This window comes from Ammospiza nelsoni, chromosome Z (genome assembly GCF_027579445.1).
Source record: "Ammospiza nelsoni isolate bAmmNel1 chromosome Z, bAmmNel1.pri, whole genome shotgun sequence".
NCBI classification, from domain to species: Eukaryota; Metazoa; Chordata; class Aves; order Passeriformes; family Passerellidae; genus Ammospiza; species Ammospiza nelsoni.
This window is the reverse complement of record NC_080669.1, coordinates 33,078,520-33,105,956: the sequence shown is the minus strand read 5'-3', so window position 1 is coordinate 33,105,956 and position 27,437 is coordinate 33,078,520. Positions and strand designations below refer to the sequence as shown.

General features: G+C 37.8%; 1 protein-coding gene across 1 annotated transcript in view; it reads right to left on the bottom strand.

Annotated features, from left to right (window-relative positions):
* RASEF (RAS and EF-hand domain containing) overlaps nucleotides 1-25,932 on the bottom strand; it is a 33,764-nt gene extending 7,832 nt beyond the window's left edge. The window contains exons 1-14 of the mRNA XM_059492952.1: nucleotides 25,565-25,932; nucleotides 15,132-15,278; nucleotides 14,256-14,346; nucleotides 11,681-11,776; nucleotides 10,612-10,689; nucleotides 9,985-10,100; nucleotides 9,297-9,365; nucleotides 8,308-8,392; nucleotides 6,883-6,974; nucleotides 3,870-4,104; nucleotides 2,719-2,856; nucleotides 2,480-2,627; nucleotides 1,494-1,575; nucleotides 345-459 (exon numbers count right to left, since the gene is read on the bottom strand). Of these exons, the coding sequence (XP_059348935.1) occupies nucleotides 345-459; nucleotides 1,494-1,575; nucleotides 2,480-2,627; nucleotides 2,719-2,856; nucleotides 3,870-4,104; nucleotides 6,883-6,974; nucleotides 8,308-8,392; nucleotides 9,297-9,365; nucleotides 9,985-10,100; nucleotides 10,612-10,689; nucleotides 11,681-11,776; nucleotides 14,256-14,346; nucleotides 15,132-15,278; nucleotides 25,565-25,932 (1,860 nt within the window). The remainder of the gene's footprint in view (nucleotides 1-344; nucleotides 460-1,493; nucleotides 1,576-2,479; nucleotides 2,628-2,718; nucleotides 2,857-3,869; nucleotides 4,105-6,882; nucleotides 6,975-8,307; nucleotides 8,393-9,296; nucleotides 9,366-9,984; nucleotides 10,101-10,611; nucleotides 10,690-11,680; nucleotides 11,777-14,255; nucleotides 14,347-15,131; nucleotides 15,279-25,564) is intronic.
* Between the last annotated feature and the right edge of the window lie 1,505 nt (nucleotides 25,933-27,437).

The following is a 27,437-nucleotide window of genomic DNA, read 5'->3' as shown; positions in this document are numbered from 1 at the left end:
TAGCTATTTTATATATCTAATATATTGGTTTAAAATACAAAGACTCCAAGGACTATTCAAGCCATCCAGAAGAAGGTATCTGAAATATGCTGTCACATTCATTTTAAAAGGAAGTGAATGGGAAGAGTGTCATTGACAACATCCTTTAACAGACAAAGATGTATCAGATTGAATTCTAACTGAGTATATCAGGATACATTTCGGACTTCTACGTAGCTTTTATTTCTATGACAGCCTCCAGTCTGGATAATTACAATTTACATCTAATATAATTTTATAAATTAAAAAAACCAATAATGTAGTGAAACATAGCTTCTAAGTTCTAACATATGTAAGGGTCTTACCTCAATCATATCCACCCATTCTCTCACATTAATAAAGCTTTTTTCACATGTTACATCATATAGCAGTAAGACACCATCTGCTCTTCTGAAGTATGATTTAGCAATACTTCGAAATCTTTCCGAAAAAAAGAAAGTATTTGCATAAGGCCACATTATCAAATAATAGTTCAGTTTAATATCAATAAGATATTAGGTTTTTTCCAACCTTAATGGTTCTATGATTCAATGAATGACCTATACATAACTTTCTAAATTGATAGCTCACTTTACTTCTTTGAAAAAGACAGAAATCCAATAAAATTATTTGAGGACTTCATGATCAATTACAGCCATCTTTGTCGTGAACTTTCAATCTACAATCTTTCAATATACAATCTACTCAACCAAGTATAGTAACTAGGTATTTAAAACAAGTATTAAAATATTCTTCACAAATTCATTACATGAGAAGAAGGCTGATTGGATTCCCACGTACATACAGCCAACACAAATCTTGGCCAATGAACATCTTAAACTGACTTCCACAGCACTAGATTAACCTCTTAAAAAGCCCTAAAAGCTGTTGGTAAATAAGTAATGGCTCTCAAGTAAAGATGTCATAGGATTTTGAGGAAACTTTACACAATATTTTGAAGAATCATGGATATAAACTCAGCAATATACAAAGATAATTTTAGCAAAATTCCAAAGTCTTTGGAAAGAAGTTTTTATATACTAAATACAATACAAATCGGGACCACGATTTTCATGGAAAGAATAGGAGATGGGGAGGAAGGGAAGGGAATCTCAAAGAAAAAGTCTGCTTAAAAATACAGGTGTAATAAGAACAAAGAAAGCTAAAGACTAAAAACAGAAGAAACCATATGCATCTGCTCCACCGTTTAGTATTGCCAAGGAGGGACACACAGATTTAGTTAATAGATCCTGCAGTGAACCTCAACTATTTCTCTTGATACCTCAAGCATCATCGAAGATAACGCATAAGCATTCCACCTGTCTTGAGGTCTCAGCAGAGAAAAATTGCATCTGTTTACAGATACTTACATATGGACCATACAATTAATGCTTTTTTTCCAGCTAGATGAAAAAAAGGCAAATGACTTTTACAAACAAAATAACTCAAGGTAAAGTGCAGGGTATATCACTAACCTCTCCTGCCCAGCTGTATCCCACAGCTGTAACACTGTAGGTTCTCCATCAACAATTAGTCTTTTCATTTGAAAATCCACACCTGAAAAGAATCATGTTTATAGTCTAAAATAACCCATCGATAATCTTAAAGAAACCACAAATAAAAGGTAGGGGCTACATATAACAGTTTATCCAAAATTCATATTTTTTAATAGGTTGTAAGATTTCAGTCACTCATGCCCATACTTCTGAATTGCAATAATCCCCTGAATGTATTTGCCTTTTCGGAGAAGAATTTATATAAATTGCAAGTCTGAACAATAAGCAAGAACTCTCGCTGCTTTATTTCGCTAAACAGGTTTATCAAAGAAGTGAAAACACACATAAAAAACTTGGTTTCAAATACCAAGGAAGAAAAAGATAAATTAGAACAAAAATCCTGACAAGAGGCAATAAAACGAACATAAAAGTATGATTTGATTGGAAGACAAAATTCAGTCTTTGGAATCCTTAAGACTTAAGTGTGTTAGCTGACAAGTACACTACTATACAGAAGTCAGTCAGAAATCATTCTAGCTGTACTTAAAGCAAAGCTTCAATAACACTTTGAAGAAATTGCAACAAAAAATGGTAGGAAAGACATGAAAGGATAGTACGAAATACTACGGAAAGAGTGAAGTGTTGAGAAAACAAGAAAGCAATGAAAAATGCAGAAAAGCTCATACACACACTGAAAGTTCCTACACAGACATTCCTTCTCTGGTGCTTTGTGTTATTCAGAAAGAGGCTTCATAAAGAAAAACTAAATTAGACCAGTACCCTATCTTGTTCTAGAAACAGCTGTTATTACTAAGCTTTAGTACTCAATTAGGTCTCACAGCCTGCATAAGAAACTCTCTGTGTATATCCCTAGCAAGGAATCACAAAGACAAGCTTTTCATCCTCTTCACTGCAAAATGACAATGAAGTTAACTTCAATATTTTAAGAAGAACACCAACTATACCTAGAGTTGCACTGGTATTGCCTTGAAATTCATTCTTGCAAAGTCTCATAAGAAAACTGGATTTTCCCACTGCTGCATCTCCAGCAAGAACAATCTTGTAAGCCTTCTCTGTACTGGGGTATTTTGGAGTGCATTCAGCTGCATCTGACTAAAAATAAAAAGAATCCCTCTGTAACAACTCATAAAAACCTACCCCTCCGTATCATTCTTTTCCATTTTTCCCCTGAAGAACTGGTTACCTGAGGGGTGAGAGCAGATATGTATTTCCTCGTTGAAGCAACTGAGCTGCTTCGACTCACTGGTCGTGAGGGCTTCCAGTCTAAAACTGCAGTGCTGTTAGCAGGACTGTATGCTTCTTCATCTCTGATCTCTGGAACCTGAAAGTATGAGTTAGTTCTCTGGTGAGAAAAGTATGTCTTTCTGGAAAGGCACAGCTAAGACTGAGTAAAACACTTTAAGAGTTTGGATTAAACAGAGATAAATGACCAGATACAGCTGCGCAAGTCTAATCAAAATACGGTGACAATTCTCTTCTCATAAATTTCTGTTTAGTATAATCTACATTTTGTCTTTTAATGTTTTTATGGTTTGGCATCCATTCTTTCAGTACTCTAACAGAGCAAACTAATTTCTATAAGAAAATTTCAGCTTATAACAAAGTCACAGTAAACAATTAGGACAATACTTAATTTCAAAGCTTATTTTGCAAATATTAAGAATTTCCCCAAAGACATTACTCTATATGCTATTAATACTCAAGCTAAATCAGGTAGAGCACAGCTGAAATCAACATTATTCATAGCAAAGTCTCCACAGAGATTAATGTCTACTAAATGAACAGGTTTTTAAAAAAAAAAAAACATATTACACTGTGCTTGATATTATTTTTACTTTGTAGTCCTCAGAAACTCTTTTGATGTTACCAGCAATAAAACAGACACAGTAATACCTCCTTAGATTTTTTTAATTCTCTAAGACTTTAGCCTGTAAATCGATGTGTGAACCAACAGTATTCTATCTCATATGTGCTTTTTTTCTCCACTGCCACAGCATAGTAAGAGGAAGTGAATAGAAACCTATTTTATTTCTATCGATTTTTTTATCATTAGAAAATGAGCTCCTTTCTGCATACAGTCTGACAAACTTCAAGAATCACATAAACTTAAAAAATAAAATTATTACCTGAAAACTTATCAAAAAATGTAAATTCAAAAAGAGAACTACTTATTTATTCTCAAAATATCTTCACTAATTAATTTAAATATGTATGACCCAAATATTTACTTTTAATTGGCCTGTGGGCAAAGATCCATTTTATTTTATAAACAGGAAGCTAATTTTGTCTCCAGTCAAAGGCTTTTCTCAGACAAGAAGTAAATCTGGCACTTACATCTGTATCAGAAGCATCACCACCAAAGCCTTCTTGCATACACTGTGACCTTTGAAAAATCCTTTGATGCCTATATTCCACTTCTGAATCATACTCATTTGAATCTCTCAGGGTAGACAAACCACTGTCAAAACAGCTCTCAGGTAAGCTGTCAACTTCACAGTTTATCCTTTGCATTGGGTCACAAAGGGCTAAAGAATCATAATCTTCATCGACACAAGAAGAATGAGACGACCTAATAAGAAAATATTGGAGGAGGAAAAATAAATTATTCCATATTATAAATCCCAATAATAAATGCTCTTCCCAACAAAATCTGAGCCCTTCTGGAATAGTCAATTCTTAGAAATGCTAATGTTATGTTTAGGACATATGTCAATCCCTATCTTGCCTTTACAAAGAATTTCTTTCTCAATCATATGTCTTGGGATGCTCAAATCAAATTATTTAATCTGTGTTACTGATGATCACTTTCCAAGTGTCAGTAATTATGACTATCTGTTAATTTTAAAAAGCCTATCTAAAAGACACTCAGAAAGTGATGTACTATGAAGACATGAGAAAAAGAAAAATACATATGATGTTTTAGTGAATTTTGGCCTACTCTAAGACATCAAACTTGACATACTGTATCTCATTTAAATGAATACATTTGTTTACAGAGGCATGCATGTGCATGCCAATAAGAAACAGCTATAAATGCAGAAGATGGAGTAGCCAAGTTCAGGAGATCAGTAATGGTGGAAGAATTCACTGAAGAATTTTCTTACAGTCTGATACACTATGCAAAACCTAAACTTTTACACAGAATTCCTCTCTTTTCCCTTTACCTTCCTTTAAAAGTCTTTTTTTTTTTCCTTCTGGATACTGTAATATATAAAAATATTTAATTAATGCAGCAATGACAGTATGGATTACAGAAAAAAAAGATTTTATTTATGCAAATAAAAACACAGAAAAAGGAAGGTTAATAGAGTGAACCCTAAGAAAACCAATATCATAAAAAAGGTTACAATGGCTACAATCATTATCATGCTCCTTCAGCAAGACAGGGACAGGCATCAACGAAAGTGAGGCAGTAAAGGTCGCCAAGTCATAGCAGAGCAGAGAGGGTCTGGCTTAGCCCTGTTGGGAATGGGTGTGATGCACAGACCTGCTAAACCAGACAAGGTCAGCATCAATCCTTGTAACAACAGCTGGCTCCCAGAGGGGCTCCCCTGTGATGGCACAACACAGGAGAGTACACTGGGAAAAATCACCAAATTATGAAGCTGTTACTGAGTCGAATTCTTCCCTGCACCTGGTCAAATGGGGGTGACAGTGGCATCATTTTCCTATGCAGTAACATTCAGAACCATCTAATTTACACCCCTTCAGGCTAATGAATAATCACATGTATGCATGTGATCTTTGCTCTGGGATATCAAAGCATACATGGTCTTTGTATTCATGCACCTACTAGCCTATATCAAATCACTGAATTACTGAGGAAGAGTGCATGCTATAACAAAGTTAAGCTTGTCAGGCATTCCCTGAAATAAAGTTCTTAAGCAGGCACTTCTCAACTGCACTGAACTATGAATTCAATGCTGGGAATTTCATATATGCTTAAAACAAGTTAGACCAAGATGAATCTTACAGACAAAAAAAAAAAAAATCATACATTTTAGAACAGATTGCTTGAATCATGTCAGTATACAAACCAATACCTCTTCATGCTGATCTGATGTCAGGAGACAAAGTACTGAAAACAAACAGGTTTTGGGACATTCACATCTCTTTCTGTCTTTTGATACTATCAAGTCACACATGTTATGAATAAACTTTATTCCTACCACATAACATATTCCTACCACACTTTCTTCTAAAGTGCCTTGTATTTCTCACTTCTGTGGAAATGCAAGGGTTGCACCATGTGGTATGTACTAATAAGTATTCAAAAAGAACAACATAACCAAGCCTCCAGAGAGGTTTTAGTTACTCCCTCAGAAAATTACTGAATGCAATATGCAGCTTAGAGTGGATGCCTCTAAAAATTTTCAGAGGGTCCAACATTAGGGAATTGGGTTTTTGCGCATTCAGAATCAGGAAAGCGCTTTTGACAAGCAAAACTTTATAGCCAGCAAACACATCTCACATGGAGACAACACAATAAGAAGGACACTGCTGAATGAATGGGGATATTGTAAGTGTGAAGTGAAGTCAATTTAATTACTATCCAAGATAATTTTCTTTCTGGCAGACTACTAAGACCTCTATTAGAGATCTCTCCACGGTTGGGAATACCACTAAAGAAAAAGAAGACAAAATAATCCATCCATTGATTAAGGACACACATTTTTGCTGATGGATCTGTTTATAAAAACAAGTGTGAAAGCATAACATGACTGATAGCACTCAGGGTTGCCTCCAGTACCCACTGTCTTCAGGGAGTCTCTGAAATGATGAGGAAGTTCTGCTCAGTGATCTTTATCTAGTAAGTAGAAAACTAAGTACCTCTGACTATCTAATTGCATTTAGATAACTTAGTGTTTTTGTACTCTTATCCCATAAATATCCAAGTGCATCCACTACTCTTGCATGTCAGTGTGAGATAAGGCGATTTGAAGAATCAGGCCCACATTTGTACTAATTATTATATGGGAAAAAAAGGCATACAAAACCAAAAATGTTTTATTTCTCAAGTACTGAGAAAGGCTAACAAAGGTCCTCAGAAGAATTTTACAGTTTCTTGGAGACAAAGAGGCTGAGACTCAAACTAGAATCAAAAGAGGCCAAGACCAGACAAGAGGCTGTCTGATGTCTCCACAAGTTTATGGCTTCTACTGAAGAGGGTTATTCTGAGCTTTCTGAAGTCATTGAGAAGATTCCTATTGACTTTAGTATATTTTGGATCATCTGCTAAGGTCACATATTTGTTCTAAATCAGACAGAACCATTGTCTGTTACTTAACACTAATCTGGTCTTCTAAGACAAGCCATTCTCAAATTAACAAAAGCAAGCCTGGCTTACCTGTCATATCGTGGGTTTAAAGGAGAATGTTCACCATTAAATTTAGAACTGCTTCTAGAAATGGTACTTCCTGGTGAGGTATTTGCCAACCGCTGCAACAGATACATAGTAAATGCACTATAACTTTGATGAACACAGAGGATTATATCTAGATTTGTTCAGAAAGAAAAGTGCGCATCATCAAAATTACAAATTGGATGTATTTAATATATGTTTATTTATATTTTTAAAATATATATACTTCATATATATATATATTACCTCATACTTCATATATGACTGAGAGTCAGAAGGCTTATTACCTATAGCATTTAGGCTTCACCTCTGCCTTTATACTGAACATACTAGACATGTTCAACTACAAAAGAAAACAGAATTTCCAAGAGGATGATTTCATTGACTACCTCAAGACTGACCTCAAGACTATGAAATGCTAAGCTTTGAAAAGTGATATTTAGACCATGGCATGCTGACTACTGAAAAAAATACTGAAAAAAAAGGGGAACTGTCACTAGCTGAGCTAGTTTCAGGAGAGCTACCTCCCAGTTCCTAAGAGAGATCGTGAAGGAAAGGTCTCAACTAATAGCATGTGACAAAAGTATTTTGTAAATTCTGCTGTGCCTCCATTTATTCACTGGAAACAGTGTCTTCTATGTAATATGCTCATTTATATTTCCACGCATGACAGTTGAAAATGGTATCCATTGTTGCATCTGTAGCTTGTATCAACAAAAAGCAACATGCTCTGGTAGCTTGTATCAACAAAAAGCACTCATGGTCACTGGTATGGAATACTGCAAACAGGCAGTGAACTGACCCCTATTTTCCTCCTTCCTCTCCAGTATTGTCTTTGTGGGCCCATTATTCTGATCCCATCCTTCCAAAAAAGCTATATGCTTTCCTCATGATGCCCAATTATTAGTTTTAAGAGCTTTAACAGGTTTCACAGGACAGCAAAATGACAGTGTAGAGTAGGTTTTTTCTTACCTTAAAGCCTTCCTTTCTCTAGTTTGGAGGATTTCAAGTGACATTTGCTACAAGAGACTCCAATGCAGTTCTAAGAGCCCAAAATGGTCTGACTAAGGTCTCTTATCAGTACTCCATGCCATTCATATTCACACACAACATAAATATATTCCCTCTAGCGCAGGAGAAACTGTTGATTTATTCACCTCATAAAGCATCACAGAATATTTTTTAAAATAGTAATTTTCCAAAGCACTTGGAAAGCAGCTGTGCTCTAACAAAACTTCCAGTACTAAACAAAGTGTAAGTAAAATCTAACAGAACTACACAGGAGTATTCCCACAGTGAGTCCACTGAAAAAACCTCTATTTTCTCAGTACCCAGTGAGGTACCAGTTTAATTGTGCTGTGCTGATTCTTTCACCTTTTATGACAATGTAACAAAATCATAAATACATACCAATGATCTGTTGTACTTGCTGAAACTGTTTTCAAGTGCACTTCTTAAACCATCGTTGCTGTCATGTAATTTTCTATTAGCTGATCTAACAAGGAAACACAGTTCAACTTGCAGAACTCAAGAAAACATGAAAAACTCTCCAAAAGAAAAATTTTCAAAATACTTCTAAAAAACCCCATTTCTTCTTTAGCTAACACCAAAGAGTTACATGAAACTGGAAACACACTGACAGATACTCAAAAAAATCACTGTGAATTTTAGGCTTCAGTGGCAGCCCAGGAAGCCCATTTTCACTGGTACAGCATGGTCTCTGGTCAGTGGAAATTAAGGTACTGGAGGAATGGTGATTAAAAAAAAACCCAAAAAAACAAAAAACAAAAGTGCCAATAAAAACCCAAACAACCCACACGATAAAACAACTAGTCCAGCCATTTCTGTACAAAATGACTACCCTTTAAATATTGCTGAGGTGATTCTGAAGACATATATCATTAATCTGCTTGAAAAAAAGAATTTTTTTTGGATAAGGATATTAAATAAAGATATAAAAAATCTATTCATTGTGACCCTTCTTGCGCACCTATTGCATAATACTGCACACTCTTGGTACTTTCCAGACAACAATAAGACAGGAAGTTACTGGAGAAGCAAAGCCAATAGAAAAAGGAGCGAGGCAATAATTTTTATTGGACAGACATGGACAGAGTCAAATCACATTCAGCTTAATAGAAAGAAATGAAAGTTAGTGGGGCTAAGAAAAGAAATGGAAAGAAAACAACTAGAGTGTTAGTGGGTCAGTACCACTGCAGAATTAATACCACAGTAACATTTATGACAGTTGAGAACAACACCTTTTATGATAATTTAGGCCATTTCATTATTTTAACTTGAAACTCTTCCCCAAATTTCAACCCAATCTTTTGCATACTTATCTCAAATATGGTGGGACAAAGTTTGATAATAAAAAACCTGAATTTCTACAAACTTACTGAAGTATTTCAATTTGTCTTTCCAGATTATCTCTGTCTTCAGTATACTCTCGAATAATTTCTAGATCCCTGGGAAAAAAAAAAAAAAAAAAACCAAACACCAAACTTAAATAAACTTATGCTTAACAGGATAGTCTTACATTTTCACCATATTGCCTTTGACTTCATTAATCTCTGCAATTATAACTCAACAAAGACTGTGAATGAAAATGAAAGTTGTACAAAATAACCATGGGAACTGTTTCCTTTTACCTTCAAATATAATTTGTATTATCTGATGATAACACCACCATGAAACTGCCCTTTATGCTCCTTTAAAAGAGTAACTAGAAGTAGCTTCCATTCATTTTAGAAAAACAAATGGTTAAGATAGACATGGAAGGCTTCCAAAACTAAAATTTATACAGGTCCTCATGTGAGTGCAAGCCATGAAGAGAAAAATAATCCTGATTCTGTACTGTTGTTTTATTCCTAATAAAGTCTCACTAAAATCAATGGATATTGTTGCAAGACAGAGAGTTTGCATCATAGCCAGAACTTGCTCTTTCAGAAACCTAACAAGATTTATGAGCAGCATTGATGACACGGTATCAAACATGTACCTACCCTTTAAGGCAAATTTAGAAAATAACAGTTGCTAACTGCATACATAATAATTACATCAGAGAATAGATTCTGGTTAACTTACCTCTCAGTGTTCAAAGACTGATCTGCATACTCGCTTTTCAAGGTATCCAATTCACTCTGCAGAAAAGCTATATTTGTCTGTGCTTCTAAGAGATCTTTCCTAAGTCTCTGATTTTCCTTCAAACAAGGAAGACATTAGATGTTAGCTGTCACAGTCACCTCCACAAAATGTTGATATATTATAATAGTAGAATAAAAACCATAGTTTTTAAAAAGAAAAGTAACACAAAAATGAGACACTATAAAATTTGGCATAGAGAGGGAAAGAAAATTAAAGAAGGCTAAATCAACAGAGAAGTCATTAAATTAACACGTGAGAACCTCTTAACTTTTTATTTTCCATTCAGTTACAAAAAAAATGGGACCACAGGATCTCAAGCCATTTCTAAATGTCCTATGCAGAATGTGTATATATTTAAACAGGTTCTTTTTCAATTTATAAGATCCACATACACTAATCCATAACTTCAAAGGTTTACTTTCTAGATGACCATTAGTAAATGTAAAAAAAAAAAAAAAAACCCCAACCAAAAATCAAAACCCAAATCTCCACAAGTATAACAATCTGTATTGCAGATACTAAAACTGAGGCTAAATTAATATGTTAATAATAATAACATTCTCTTACCAGCAACATATCATGTATCCTTTTTTTCAGTTCAACTACATCTTCCCTGTGATTGACAGACTTGGACTGCTCCTCCAGCTTGAGTATTAAAAAAATGCGCAATTAATTTATTTGATTGTTCTGATTTAAAAAAAAAACCTTATGAAAATCACAATAAATAATTGCTAAAAAGTTTTACTGTTACTAAAGTTTTTAAAACTTAAAGAGTTTTTCTGAATGTAGTAGCAGACAGCATTATTTCAAAAATCACTGGCTTTCTAGAAAATTGATATGCTTTTTTCACTCTTTAGGTATAAAATATTCATAACTAGTGACACAGAAGACTGCCGTTAAGATAGAAACAGAGAGAAACACTAACTTAAAAAAATATAAAAAATTATTACTACCTCAACTATGTAGTACTTGGACAAGAAGCTCTCATGTTTCTTGTAAAAAATTTCCATTTCTGAAAATGTTATTCTAAGTGCAATTAAATACAAAACCCAAAAAATATATCCACTTTGCTTGCCATAATTCTGATAAAACTTATAGCAAAAACCAAGGTGACAATTAAACCCAAATTATGAAATATTCCAAAACATCATTCCTATCTGAGATTTCATTTTGCTTTATTACTAGAAATCAAATTACTATCTCAGATTGCAGTTGAGTTCTAAAAGGCACTATACATAAAGTTGGGTACTAAAATTACAATATCTGTGTTGCAAATTCCATCTTTATTTATAAATTACAAACACTTAGTGGCAATATTTTGGACTATTTCTAATGGGCCAAACGTAAGACTAGGTAACTGCAATGCTAATAACGTGACAGACCTAGAAAATTGTTAAGCTACAGAACTTATGTAATAATTGCTGCTCCCTTTCCTAAGTATTTCAACAAATTACACAGCATGAATACAATAGCAGAGAATGTCAACACAACCTAAAAATTATCTGCAGTTGCCATTTACTCATACAAATTAAATCAGAAACCTACAATTATGATTATCCATCTTAAGGGAAGCATTTAATGAGGTCAAGATCTCTTAAAATACTTTAAAAAACTCACCAGACTTCAACTCACTTACCTTTTTAAGTTTTTTTATTGTCACCTGAAGATCCCCAACTTCAGTGTCATACTGGCGCTTCAGCTCATTTAGTGCTTCTTCAGCCTTTTGCTTCTCCTGCAATATTTTCAATCTCATTAGAAGCTGAGACAGGTTTCAAATGTTTATCAAAAAATCCATTCATTGGCTTGGAAAGCACATGCTTTTTGCTTAGACAAATGTATCTTTCTATTCTGTCCCTTTCTGAAGATCCATAGGTTCTGATTCTGTAATTGCAGTCCACTTCTAAAACACTCACAGAAATAAAATAATGGCATGAGTAACGATATGGGTCAATTCAGTGTTTTTCATTCATGATTCCTGCACTTAATATTCTCAATGTCACTCATTTTTTACTTCTTTCTTTTTAATTTTTTTTGCTTGCAAGTGTTAGAACATTAGAGGCCCATGTCAGTAAAAGCAGATGAAAGCATCTCTAGTTTTAGATAAATGGTACCATCCCAGGAACAGAGACAAGGGAGTGGTTTCACTGCTGTCTATTCAATACTACCCACATCACCAGGATGGTCTCAGCAGTTGGAAATGGAAGCAATGCCATCTTTTACCAGGGCATATAGCAGGGTGTGCGCCTGTGTTTAAGAGACTGCACCAAGTACTGCCTGCAAGGATGCAGTGTGCTATTGACTGGCGTGTTTCACTCACTCCAATCACTCCCAGGGACTCCAGTTTCGCAACACAAGAAGTCAGAATGCAGCAGTGAGAAGTGGAGCCAATAAGACAGGTTGAGTTTTCACATGGAAGATGCAGGCATAGATTTTGTTTAGAATTCAGAATTTCCTGTAGGTGACGCTGGCATTCACGTGTTAAAACAATAATCCAAGTAATCAATTTAAATTGGATTCCCCTACTGTTGCCAACTACACGGACTTGTAAGTATTGTTGGGTAACTATTTGCTTCCCTTGAAGAAACAAAATACAGGATAGGCTCATGCAGAAGCAGGTGTCCCGGTTTGAGATCACTCTGACAAACAATAGCCTTGATTACAGACATTAAGATTAATGGCTTAGTACATTCCCACAAAGTAAATAACTTAACATTTACACTCAGGGCGTTTTAGTAGGTGCGGTATGTGGAGTTAGGAGCTACAAGGAACACTGGAGAGTGAAAATTAAAAAAGCCTTGTGAAAAACAAGTTAACAGACCATCCCTCATACCTATAGCTAGACACAAACAGTGATTGAGAACACAGACTAGATGTAGATAATACACAGAAGATTCACTTCTGCATAATGCCAGTACATAATTGCAACCACACACATCCCAGTCATCTTTTTTAAGCAGTGAAAAACGGTATTTCAGTGATTTGTCACTTTTTGAGGACAGTAATTTTTCAGAGAAAACGTAATTGTTTTCTAAACATTAACAACTTAGCTTCTCTGGAAGTGAAAATTTATCTCTACTAAGAGCTGCATTATCTATCATTAGTTAAACACATCAAATCACACTTTTTTTTGGCAGGTGTGATATCTTTAAGATTTTTATGCCATTATATTTTGTTTCTAGGAACACAATAGCCTTTATGGTGTGGTAGAACTGTTTTCTCCTGTACAGGAAAAAAAGCTACTTGAACTAAATCTATCAGAATACCATTTACCTTCACATATCAATTAGTGTGAACAACTTAAAATCAGCAAGTTGTCAGACAGCAGTTTGTTACTTCTGCTTCTGCAAGTACTCTGGTAAAACAACCCATAGCAAATACATATAGATGTTCAGTATACCACGTGTCCAACCAAGCAATAATTATGCCCATACTATAAGTATTAATTAAAGCATTTCTTATGCCCTCATTAAAACACTTTCACAAACTGTTATGCTCATATAAAGTTTGGCCTATCTCAAATGAATGTAGTAACAATTCAAAATGAACCAGCGAGCTGGTCTTCCTCCTTTGAATTGTTCAGTCACATGTGGCTCTAATATATCTCTCCCTGGGTAAGAGAAGAGGATTTTTACTCCTTTTCATATAGACTGCAAGTGGGTTGAAACAACGAATAAAATTGAGCAGATCAAAACAGAATTTCCCATTAAGTTTGAGGGGCCCAGGCCCTCACACATTGCTATCACAGTTACCCCTCTCTTAAGTCTCTAAAATGTAGTTGCAGGAGAATGGAGGAAAGAAAGATCATTACACCAAGCAGACATACAAAGCAGGACCAAATAATCAAAGCATTAAATTATACATAAATTATTTTACTAGGAGAACTAGATTACATTCTTTAGTGCTGAAATATAATTTTCTCCAGTCTGTTTTCAATACTGGTCTCAGAAAGAAACTCTTCTTGGCCAGTATGTTCCCACAAAAGGGACAGACTTTTTTTTCTTGGTTTATTACACCTAAGCAGATACTCCTCTTTAGGAAAGCATTAAGATCATGCATTCTTTCATCTCATGCATAGCATTTTTTCATCCAGGCCCTGCCTAGAGCAGCTTTGAGTCAGTCCGTCAGGATCAAAACCACACGTGGCCATCAATCCTGCTTAAGATCACTGAGAGTTCAATAATTATGAAATGCTGTAAATATAAAATACTCACTTCTTTTTTAACTTTATGCTCTGCAGCCTGTATCCGTAGTTCCATCTCTTCCTCTAACTCACTGAGTTGAACTGCTGCTTTGTCCTGAGCCCTAAAATTTAGAAGAAAATATTCTCTTAGGAATTGCCCTCCGGCTTGAAAGAAACACAGTGTGAAACTATCTGCCCACCTCAACTGAAACAAATTAGACAGAAAGACAGGGAAACAGTTTAACATTGCCCAGACCTTGAAAAGGGTGTGGCTAGGAACCTAAATCCCAAATTATTTTGAAGACACTGGCAAATTAGATTTTAAATAACAGCTGCAAGCTGATGATTAGCATTAGATACATCTGCACTTTTAAAATTAATTTACAAAGATGAAAGGTGCCCGTCATTATCCTCTGAAGAGACTTCAAAAGCAACTTGCATCACCCACACATACATGATCTCTGTTCTGAGCTAATCTGCTTGGTTTTGGCAGTTATGATGTGAGACTGACAGTGCCAAGTAGTTAAAACAGGTAAATACAGTCCTTGAAGCTCATGAAGCAAAAATATGATTTCTAAAATTAAAGTATAGTGGACATATATGATAAAACTCAAAGTTGCAGCCAAGGAAGAGGAGTCAAAATGTTTTAAGGCATTTAACTAACAACAGAGCCTGCAAAAAATTTGGTCCAGAATTTATCAAAAGTATGAACAGGCAATCATTTGCAGGCTGCTATATATGCTTATGCACAAGGGTATGTACACAAACTAACTTCAGAACTCAGTTTACAGAAATACTTTGTATGGCATATTTTAGCATTAGCTCTCAATAGTTTAATCAATAAAAGCACGAGAAGAGGAATAAAAAAGAAACTGCAGAACTGAACTAGAAACAGAATTCACTATACCTTTTTACCGCTATGGCCAGAGTTTCCATCTCTGTGCTTTGAAGTTTGATCTCTTGGATGAAGTTCTTAATGACATGCTCATATGGCTGGATTAACCTTGGTTCTGCGATGTGTATGTTCTGATACAGAACACTGACCTGCTCTTGTCTGAAAAAGAGAGATATGCACATTTTAATGCACTTATTTGGAACAATGTTCTATTACAGGTTTGAGAAACTTACAACAAATTAAGATATCCCCCTCTTTACCTATTTTTAAAATTTGGCAAGCTAGATACAGGCTTTCAACACTCAGGACAGTATGTCTAAATTCTTTAAATTATGTTTACCATTTCCACTTCTCTAGTTTAATATAGCTACTGCAAAAAAAAACCAAAAAAAAACAAAAAAAAACCAAACCAAACCAAACCAAAAAAAAAAAAAACAAAACAAAACAAAAAAAACCTCCAAAAAAAAAAAACCAAAACTGCCTACTTCTTTTCATAGTGTAGTGAAGAGAATGCCACTGGAGTAGCCCACAACGTATATCAAGTTTCTTGATTGCTCTAATGTTAATCATAATCCGTGAAGAAACGTAAGATTTCAGGAGGTTGCACAAGAACTGAAAACAGGTATGAATGCCAACTACCTAAGTTAAAAGGTGAAGAAGAGACAGAGGGAGGTGGGCTGCAGGTAAAATAAGAATACAGCTCTTCAGTCTCACACAAATTATTCTGGTCTCCATCCAAATAAATCTCTCAGTATAAGAAGTGAATTCTGTATATTACTCTCATGTGAAAAATGACAGATATATCTCATAAAGAAGAAAGAAAATATTTCTGTTGGTATTTTAGTTGTTAAAAGCTCTCCTGAAATTCACAGTGAAAAGTTGCCTCAATGCAGGAATAGTATATTCTGATTTTTATTTAATCTGGACTAATTTACATAGATTGCATGCTTTTCTAATTGTTGGAGCAAAAAACTTTTACAAGACCAAAAAAAAATAATAGCATAAGAGCCAAACCTCTATTACAAAGTCTACTACACAAATACCACTGATTTCTGTTCATGCTACTGGTATGTCATGCAAATCTTTGTTTTACATGCTAGGTTCCAACTCCTGGATTACATTCTGCAACATAGCAGAAAATATTCTAGAACACAATTTAGCTGTCCTAAGGAAAACTGAATGTGATTGACATAGACTATATTCTAGAACATGAACACATACTCAACAACTTAAATACAATACTTAAACAACTCAACACAACTCAAAACTTAAAAACCAAATGGAAAAAAGGAACAGAGAAGATGAAGTCTAGAAAGGTGGAGAAAACAGGCCAGTAATTAAGAAATACACATTATCAGAAGCAGAAATACAGCCAGAAACAATGTTTTGCAAGTTCAAGTCTAACACCATATCTAACATTACAAATACATGCTCTCTTTTTGTTGCGAATGAAAGCTTCAACTCTGATTAACCAATCCTCCTTGTTAGACAGCTAGTTTTCCTATCTTTAGTGGAGCTAGTGCTACTTAATACATTCACCATACACATGATATAACAACTGTGCAATCCAACAAGTGTGTATTCTCTTCATTTTTTTCTCACTTGAAGCAATTCCACAGCTTTGATTATCAATGCTGCAGCACTCTGCTTCTTGTATGTGATTTCTCCACTGAATGTCTAACTTACTTTAATAAAACAGTACCACAAATGTTACTATAGCTCAAATTCCATTTTAAACAATTTAACAACTTCAGGACACTGTAAAATTTGCTTCCAGCTGAAATGTTGGCATTCATTTTGAGATAGAGAGACCTAAAACCAGCACAAAGAGATAAAGATTTACTGATGCCTGAGACATTTCTGTGGTTTTGTCTTGCAAAGGATCTCCTTTACAAAGGCTAATCCTGTATTACCTGTATTTAGTAAGTTAAATATCTTCCAATGTATGCACACAATTTCTTTTTCAAAATGTATTCTAAAGAGAGTAATGCTGAAGTTTACAAACAGTAGTGATAACAGATTTATCTGATCATCAGATGCTACAAACTCTGTATAAATAATGCAACATTAAAGAACTCCTCAAATGTATATTTATTCAATTAATGATTTGCATTTAAAAAACTGTTAAGGACACTTCCAGAATCCACCTGGAGGCCTGTAGTCAATGTCATTCTCTGGGATCAATCAATACTGGAACCAGTCTTGTTCAGCTTGTTTATCAATGACCCAGATGAAGGGATGGAATGTATCCTCAGCAAGTTTGCTGATGGCACTAAACTGAGGGAGTGGGGATCCACCTGAAGGCTCTGCTGCCGTTCTGTGGGACCTTGCTAGGCTGGAGCTGGGCAGAGAGAAGCTTAATGAGCTCCACAAGGGCAGGTGTAGGGTCCTGCACCTGGGCAGGAACAGCCCCAAGTGCCAGCACAGCCAGGGGCTGTTCCTACAGAGCAGCTCTGTGGAGAAGGACCTGGGATCCTGGTGGATCACAAGCCATCCATGAGCTGACAGTGCCCCTGTGGCCAGGAGAGCCAAGGGTTCCTGGGGTGCATCAGAAAGAGCATGGCCAGAAGGTCATGGAGGGAGTTGTGTCCCTACTCAGCCCTGGTGAGGCCACACCTGGAGTGCTGTGTCCAGTTCTGGGCTCCTCAGTAAAAGAGACACAAGGAGCTACTGGAGAGGGTCCAGCGGAGGGTCACAAAGATAATCTGGGATCTGGAGCATCTCTCTTATGAGGAGAGACTGCAGGAACTGAGCCTGTTTAGTCTGGAGAAGACTGAGAGGGGATCTCATTAACACATATAAATATCTGAAAGGTGGGTGCCAAGAGGATGGTGCCAGATTCTTTTCAGTGGTGTCCATCAACTGGACAAGGAGCAATGGCCCCAAACTAAAACAGAAGTTTCACCTCAATATGAGGAAAAGTCTCTTTGACATTGAGGCTGGCAGAGCACTGAAAGAGGCTGCCCAAAGATATTGTGAAGTCTTCCTCTCTGGAGACATTCAAAACTGGCCAGATTCCTGTCTAGCCTGCTCTTAGCTGACCCTGCTTTGGCAGGGGCATTGGACTGAAGATCTCCAAAGGCTCCTTCCAACCATAACTACTCTGTAATTCTTTTCAAAGTATATGCAAACCTGAGTAAGTTAGAGCATGGTGATAATAACACCAGGTTGTGGGTCCAATACCTGTATGGGCCATTCACTTAAGAGCTGGCCTTCATGATCCTTGTTGGTCGGTCTCTTCCAACTCAGAATATTCTGTGATCTGGAAATACATATGCCTGAATTTAAGCTAGAAATCAGTAGGCCTGTAATGCCGATCCTCTGCCACACAGCTAAGTCTGCTCTAAGATGCAGTAGTCAGAAACCCAAAGTAGTTACTGTGAGGTTTTATTCTCCCTCTGGGATGAAAAAAATGTTTAGCCCAATGACCAGCTACCACACAGTTGGATTCAAAATATTTCAGTAACACCGTTTCAGGAAGCAGCACTTAGGCTCAAGAAGTCTTCATATCCAATACAACCACAACCATGCAAGAGTCCGGAAAGGGCCTGGAAAGATCACAGCTGGTCACCGAAACTCTCAATGATACTTACATGAGCGCTTCTACAGCACCAATACAGGATATCTCAATTAAAAAGTAGACTCACAACTACTACATCAATTAAAAAAAAATCACAAAAAACCACCAAACACGTTAACAAAACAGATGAGAAATCAAAGTCATGCAACAAAATTAGCAGGATTAGTTAATCACCTATGATTTCAGGAAGATGTAATACACTTTCATGAACTGCAAAGATTGTCAGTAATTTAGTCATTCCAAGTATCCATGGATCCATGGTAAAGACAGCAGCAATTATATGGACTCTGTATCAACACGCAGTAAGTATTTGAAGATTATTTGTTCCAAATTTTTCTATTTTTAATCGTTCCTCTTCTTTCACATGATTTGGTGAATATCAGTGACACTGCTGCAGCAGCAGGGCAGATTAGCTGCAATGAATATTGCCCAATTTTTTTGCTGCCACTTCTTCTTGAATACACGCTATTCCCGCAAATTCATTAGTTATTCAAAATTAATTATCAAAGAAGATTTTACAAATGTATTTCACCAAGCTGACTTGAACTCTAAACAGTCTGTCCTTTTGCTAGACAAAATGTTTCAGCAAAACTAATCTCAAATGCTTGGACTGGCTCTTTAAAACTTGTTTTCCTTGAAATCCTAAATTAATTTTTCAGTGTATTTAGCTGCACACCTGTAAGTTCCACACTAACAGTTAGTGTGGAACTTAAATGTATTCACAAATAGTAATGCACAGAAAGAGCATTTTCTAATATATGGCATGAAAATTTGTAACTTTGTTCACCTGGCACTATGGTTATACTGGCACTATGGTTATACTGCATTTATTTCTGTTGCTTCTGCAAAGTGCAGACACTAAACACTAGTAATCCACAAAAAGTATAGCATTGTGGCCAAGGACTACTCTGGCTTTACCTTACCTCATCTCAAAGTATGGTTTATAGCATAAATCATCTGTAAAATTAGTACTTAGTAAGAGTAATTAGTCAATATTTGCACAGCTTCACATGAGTTAACTTAAGCAAAGTTACAGTATTCACATGGTTTCAGAGAGTTCCTGTGAAAACTGCATAAAGAAAATAAAACTGCTCTGATTATAACACAATTTCTAATATGATAGATTTAATATACCATGGTTGAATAGAAGAGGAGCAGAAGGGAGGCAGGGGGACAACTCACACCAAAAAACCCCCACAACACTAATTCTGGCTACATCAGATATTTAGATTATATTGTGTTATAATTTCCTTTAATCCACACAACTATTTTAATCCTTATCAATTCATAGTATTATTCCTGGTTTGCTGATTATACAGTCACCATTTGCCTCATAATCCACACTCTGTTCAGAGTTCAGAGAAAGATGATAGAATTTTTCAACTAATAACAACCCCAGAGTTGCTCAGTATCTTACATGTGTGGTCACCAGAAAGAATACGCTGCTTTACACAGGCCACCCAGTCTGACCCTAAGGGCAGTACTAGCTTTTAGAACACTATTTTAATGATCGCTTTCTAGTGTACATCAGCTGGTTAAATTGCTCTGATCACTTGTAGAAGCTCTGTTCTGGTATGGACATGAAGAGATGAAGCATAAGGTGGTCTGAGCTGGGAAGGTCTGAGCTGGGTGGTCAGAACAAAACAAAGCTCAAGCATTATGTATCTGATACCTGTCCTTACACTGGAGACAACAGCCTATGTGTTCCCCAAGAGATCAACAGGTACTTTTTTCTGAAAAGCAGACACATTGCATATGCCACTGTACCAGCCAGCAGAAAAGAACAACCAAATCTAATCCAGATTAGAAAGGATCTAACTTTGTCACAGCTGAGTGCCTAACACTTTAGATTGAGTGCCTGAAGGAAAAATACACTACACAGAACTTTAACATGGTGTAAAATTCAAAATATTTGTGCACTTGAAGCACAATGGGTGTTTTAATACTACCATTTCTTTTTCTGTCCCTTCAGAAACAGGCTGCATTAAAAGAAGATGATCAAATCAGTAACCCCCAGATGAGACAGCCCAGCCAAGGTCTGATTCCCAGAGGAAAGATTTTTAATGTTTCCAAAGCATGAATGCTGTTCCCTTAGAGGTGTGGTTTACAGCCAGTGGAGCAGTAGTGGAAAAGTCTGTGGGACAGGCAGGGAAAGATTAAGTCCGGGGAAAAGGAGAACACCTCAAAGACATTATGGCAAATGATCACATGATGATACCAGGAAAATAATCCAGGAAAATGAATGCTACAGTGCTTAAGTTTGTTGGCACAGATGCTGTTTTGATTAAAGCAAAAATCAGAAGAGCAGTAAAATTTAAAGTAGCTCAGAAAGTCTAGCTCACAGAAAGGCATTCATCACATTTCCAGCAGAGCACATCTCTCAAACTCCGGTCATGATATGTATTAAAAGACAACACAACATTCCCACAGAACAGATCCCCTCTCCAGCATGGTGGTGAATAAAAAGGACACAGCATTTGGCTTGCCCCAGGATTTGCCTTTATCCCCTCTCCAGGGAACACACTTCAGCTTCCAAGGAAACCTCTCCAGTTCTGACATCACGGTTGATCATCTCATGGAAGTAAACACAAATTTCTGACAAAAGTTAATACTGTGCTCTATACTGACTTTGGCAAAAATCCATCCTAATTTATGACACCAAGAGCAAGACAGGTTTTGGATAGGTTTTTTATGCAGCAGAGCTTCTCTGCTGTAGTACAGCAGTATATCCCATGAGCATCGCCTGTTTTCACAGTTTAAGTAGCTCACATTAAGAACAGCATGCTTTTCTCATTTTATCACATCCCCCAGATCCACATTTTCTATACAGCCCCAGATGACACGACTGGGGGCACACTGTTATTATAATCACATTAAGAGACTTTGGAATTGTATGAGGCATAAAATCTCACAATCAGGCAGCACTGAAATCTGAGTCTGATGAATAGTCAGCTTGGCTGAAAGTACAAGGCACATAAATAAAACAAAGACTAAAAAGCAAAGCAATGGAGTATGAGGCCTCTCAGTGGCAGCAGATTTAACTCAAAACAGGGATACAAACTTTCTGCTTCAGATTAATCCACCCATTCATGCTCTAATTAATTTAGTTCATTTTCCAATAAGATTATCCAATTTGCCAAATATTGCACAAAAGTTGCCTGGTAGGGCTTAATCTTTTTGACAGTCCCAAGCCTTTGTTCTTCATGACTGAAGTCTTTGACACTGAAATTTAAAAATCTGTTTTCCAGGAAGTTTTTTGCCTGTTATTTATAGAGAGAGAAATGCCACAGCATTCGTAAATACCGGATTTTTCTTGCAGCATCAGAGGATGTTAGATTGTTCCTTGCTCAAGCTGAGGAATGGAAAAGGATTGCCATTAGGGAGACATTCCCACACACTTAAAGGAAACATCTGTCTATCAGGAGCATAGAGGGAATCTTTTAGTCTTGCCACTGAAATTCAAACTGAGACTGGCCACATGAAAGAATGCAACAGTCCAGTAACACCATCAAGGGCTAAACATTTCCAGTGCAGCAGAGCACTGAAGCACTCACTGTCTGGAGCACCAAAAAGGTACGTTTATTTTTCGTCCGCTCCCGTACCATTGCAAATACTTCCTAGAAGAATAAACTAATGAGCATGGCTGACTTCTCAATAAAACAGATCTCCAACTGGCAATTCACTATAAATACATATAAACTAAAGGCACTGCATGATTCTGTGTTTAATTAGTCACTATTCCTGATTAAATGTAGCAATGCAGAAGGGTAGCTGCATTTTAAATGAAATTAAAAATTAAAAACAAACAAATCAAAACAGTAACAAGAAGAAAAAGAAAACAACAAACAACCCTCTGTAAAATTCTAAAATTCCACTAAAGTCTGACTTCACATATTGGGTTATCAGCCTGCAAAGACCTTCCACCATTTTTTCCCTAGAGGCAAACTGCCCACCAAGCACAAGTAAAGACTAAGGCAAACAATACTTTGACTCACAGTAACCACCAAACCAAGAAATCTAACTTAATTTAGTCCAAAAAATCTGTTCAAGTGAGGAGGAAAGGAGCAAGGCTGTAAAGAGACTCTTTAATGTGACTCTGCCTGTTTAACTGCAAACAATAAAACGACAGCTTCAGCACAGACTTGAATATTTTGAAGTATAATCTTAAAGGACTGTGCAACTGATACACCAAACAGCAGACGTATGATCCATCCCGTAATAAAATTACCTTTTGCAAAGAAGTAATTAAATTCAAAATATGCTTATTTTAATGTATGCTTATTTTAATATCTGGCAGTAAACAATTCTGCATTAAATGCCTGATACTACACTGAGGACTGGGGCGAGGTACAGACCTGTTACTGGGTTTCACACCTCGTTATGGAGGGTATTTATGCCTTCTAAAAGTTCAGTCACAGAAACTGAACTTCCGGTTTCTAAAACAATGGAGACAGAACCATGTGCATCGTGGACATTTTCCCTTTGATTTCCATGGGTTCCATGATTTCCACTCAAGCTGAGGAGGGACAGAGACTACAGATGTTTAAGGTGTCATCTTCTCCTGACTTCAACCCTTACCTCACTACTTCCATTTGCTATGCCTTGTTTCTCTCTATAAACCCCTACAGCATCAAAGCACATGTGCCAATGTCTTGCTGGCCACAGTCTTGTGCCATAGCCTGTGGCCACAAGGCAGAGCATTCTGAGGAACTGAACCCCAAACGGATCAAGATAAAAACTACACAACTGAGATTAAAAAACATGGACTCCCAACTGCACTCATCTGGCTTTGAGGAGTTTCTCCTTTGTAATTACTTTTCTCACAGATGTCAATGCCACAACAAATCTATGAAGAGCAATAAATCCCAGCATAAGAACACCAACTCTTTTATAGCACTAAAGATTCAGGTGTGTTCCAAGCCTGTTCTAGTTTTCAAAGTACTGCCTTTTCCTGAATAAAAACTTGAAGTGACAAACAACTAAAACAAATTAAATCATTTAAACAAAAAGATAAATATCTTTTTTGAAGTCCAGCTTGTACTTTGCTTGATTTTGTTATATTCTTCTACTGAAATTCTCAAAGAATTTCAATTTATTTATTACTTATGTAAGTGGTCCTAATGATTTTAGTGGGACTACTCACATGGGAAAAAACCTAACGTACATTTCAACAAAAAAAGACATGGACTACAAATGGAAAAAAGTTGAGCTGTAGAACACACCTGCTTCTAGCACTTCAGGATGAGAGAGAAAAAAAAACAAAGGGCACATTGTTTTTCAGTTGACACTGACACGTATTTAATAAATATAGCCAACTGTGAAGGACGTTCATATCTGAATCTGAATAAGAAACATTTACATCAAATTACTGCCTACCTGATAGTATTTAACCATCAAAACTGAGTTTTCAGTTTTTATGTAAAAGAACCATAACACAAATTACATCATGATGAATTTAGCAAAACTACCAGATGTGTCTGCATAGTGGAGCCAATTAAAGCTGTTCCCCTTTCTATTATCCTTTTAGACACAGACTATACTGAAACTGCTGCTGCAAACAGCAACCAAGATACTGAAACGGAACTATTACCAAGAGGAGACAGATGCTTTCACAAGTTACCACTGTTCATGAGTCAGATTTCTCTCCAGCTCCTATTGAGTTTCTGAGTTCAGGTTATTAACTGTGTCTGCAAGCTTTCAAACAGTCTTTTGTTCTTTAGAAAGCAAGTGTCTAACAAGGAAAGCACCATGAACAAATTACAACCTGTACAAAAATACTGATCTGTCTGAAATGGGGCAGTCCAATAAGACTAAAGTGTATTAGTCCACAAAGAAAAGAAAATTTACTCTGGATTTACACATGACTAGTAGGTTAACTGAAAAATTTTCTGAAAAAAATTTTCGCCTCATAATCCAAAATATTTTTAATGTGGCTGGAACCAAATTGGTATAGGTAGGAATTTAAAGAGCACTATATAGAAAAAAACATGGAGCTATCTATATTCAAGTGCACAACTTTTTTTAAACTCTCTTGACTAGCCGCCAAGTCCTGAAACTCAGATTACTTGTTTTCCATCATAAATTACAACGTTAAAATGAAGCAGAACCACTCTGTACTTTCTATAGCCAACATTTTCAAATTCATTTTGAACACCTTAGCTTTCAGGCAGATTCCTGAGAGTCACCAAAATGTGTCTCTGTACACTAGAACCAGGCGCGTACTGACAGACCCGCGGTAAATGGGCTTCCTCTCCAACAAAGCTACCATCAGTTGTCTTCATTTCACTGAGACCGGGGAAAAAGACTCTCACAAACTTCAGGGAGCTCATCACAGAGAGGGCAATATTTACCAACACCGTTAACGTGGAGGCAACGATGTTGCTGGTCAGGCTTTACCAGGAAAAGACTGACTGGGCTGGAAGCAAAATGCTGGGGGCCGGTCGGGGAACAACACGAGGAGAAAGTTCTTGCGGAGCCGGCAGAACTTTACATCTCGCGCGTTCTAGCAGCCAGACTTTCCCACGTGGGTCGCTGGCATAACAGAGCAGAGGGAGCCAGGAGCGGCTGCAGGCTGGAAGAACACCGCTGGAAACGACCGCAGCCGGGAGGCAGGTGTGCGGAGGGCTCTCTGCACCTGCAGCCACGGGGGCGAGGGGTCAGCCTACTCGGCCGCTCCCCGGCTGGGATTGCATCAGCGCCGGCGGCGGCTCCGCCAGGTGAGCCGCTCCCGCCCCGCAGGACGGCGGGGCCAGCTCGGCAGCGGCGGGGCCGGGGTGCCCACGGCCCAGCTCGCCGACCCCGCGGCCCGGGCCTGCTCCCTCTACCGGGGTCGACGTGGGACGGGGCGGGCGGGTCCGGACCTTACCTGGGGATGTACCTCGCCTCGTCCCCGAGCCGCACCTCGAAGTCCTTCCAGGGTTGTTCCAGCCCCGCGGCGACCCAAACCGCTGACGCCTCTTCCTCCTCCATGTCCTCGCCCCCCGGCTCGCTGCCGGCGGGCTGCGGCCGCGTGGCGCCGCGGAAGCCACGGGCGAACTCCGGGAAGGTGATGGCCCCGTCGCGGTCGCTGTCGAGGCGCTGGAAGATGGCCTCGGCCTCGGCCGGCTGCACCCGCAGCTCGGCGCAGAGAGCAGCGAAGTCCTCCCGCTCGATGCGGCCCGAGCCGCTGGCGTCGCACGCCAGGAAGAGGGCGCGCAGGCGGGACAGCTCGTCCCCGGCCGCCTCGGGATCCATCGGCCAGCGCCGGGGGCGCGGAGACTCGACCGCGGACGGAACGCGATGGGATGGCGTGGGCCGCTGCCCTACCTGCGGCTCGGCGGGGCGGGCCGGGTCCCGCTCCGCCCCAGCGCCCCGGGGGGCCGGGCACGGCCGGGAGGCGGAACGCCGGTGGCGGCTCTGGCCGGGGCAGATCCCGGGCCGGGCTGCGGACCCCCCCGGGACAGCAGGGCGCGCTCCTCACGGAGTGTAGGGGCGTGGGGCTCCCCGCGGACCCAGCATGTTACGAACGGCACAGGTAACTACAGACAGCAACGCAGGGTAAAAAAACATGTCTCACCCCCCTGCAGCACTCAAACGTAAGTCCCGACACTGGGCGGTCACCGTATAAGGTGTTAAACCTAACTGCCGTTTTCCAACATAATAAAAATACTCTTCACGTTCACGGAAGACCCAGAAGCCACATGATAACACAAAGTTTGAACAGATAAGTTCTGTCTGGCACGAATAGTCTTGGAGTTATACCTTGTGGGTATGTGCTCACAGATGTCTCCCCAGCGGTGATTTAGCAATGTGGACTGTTAAAATCCCATCTTAAAGTGAAAATGCAAAAGATTTATTCAAATCAATAAACCAGAGGAGACAGCTTTTCTGTGCTTTGTGAAGAACTAGTCTCTTTCTTGACAGAAGTCAAGATGTTTTCCTTGTTGAAGTCAAATTCAAGACTCAGATTCCATTTGAATCTAAAGGATATTTTAAAATTATTATTTATTTCCCTGCCCTTATTCTTGTTAATGCCTATCTGCAAATGTAAATTGTGTTGTACCACAGTTGTGATAAACAGACTACAAATCTAACGGTCAAAGCAGCATTTCCTTATTGACCAAAACAGCCTAATAATGTGATCTAGCAAAGCACAAATAGTCCATCTTACCTCTCCTCAGAATAAAGTACATACCGTAAATGGGAACTATCAAGTTCCTTTGCCTAAGACGTAGAATGCCCTCAAGTGGATTTTTTTTTTTTTTTTTTTTTGCAGCTTTTGATTATTAATCCTTCAGGATTAGGCAGACAGCCAACACTCTTTCTCCAGAGAGTAAAGAGTTTTGTAAAATGTTCCCCACACTTTAGGGAAATGTATCTGTTAAGCAATTTGAAATGTAAATTTTAGCTTTAAAATATAAGATAGCAGAAAGACTTAAATTTGTGATTTTACACATTTTATTACATTTCCACCACACAATTGCAAAACTACTAATAATAGTAAAGTGGCTCATCATCAGTTTCTTAGTGTTTTAGTAAAACAGAATTAATTTAACAAAAGTATTCTTCCTGTTCTATGGTCTTTTATTTATCCACCAATTTTTTATTACTAAAGTGTATCATGGAGCCTTTAAGGGGTTGTTCAGCCATCAAAAGAGAGAAACTTGTCTTGTATGTACAACCCAGCTCTCTTTATAGGAGCTGGGACATTTGGCTTTCAGAGCAGACAAGTTCATGAGGTGAACTGGAGCAGCCTCATC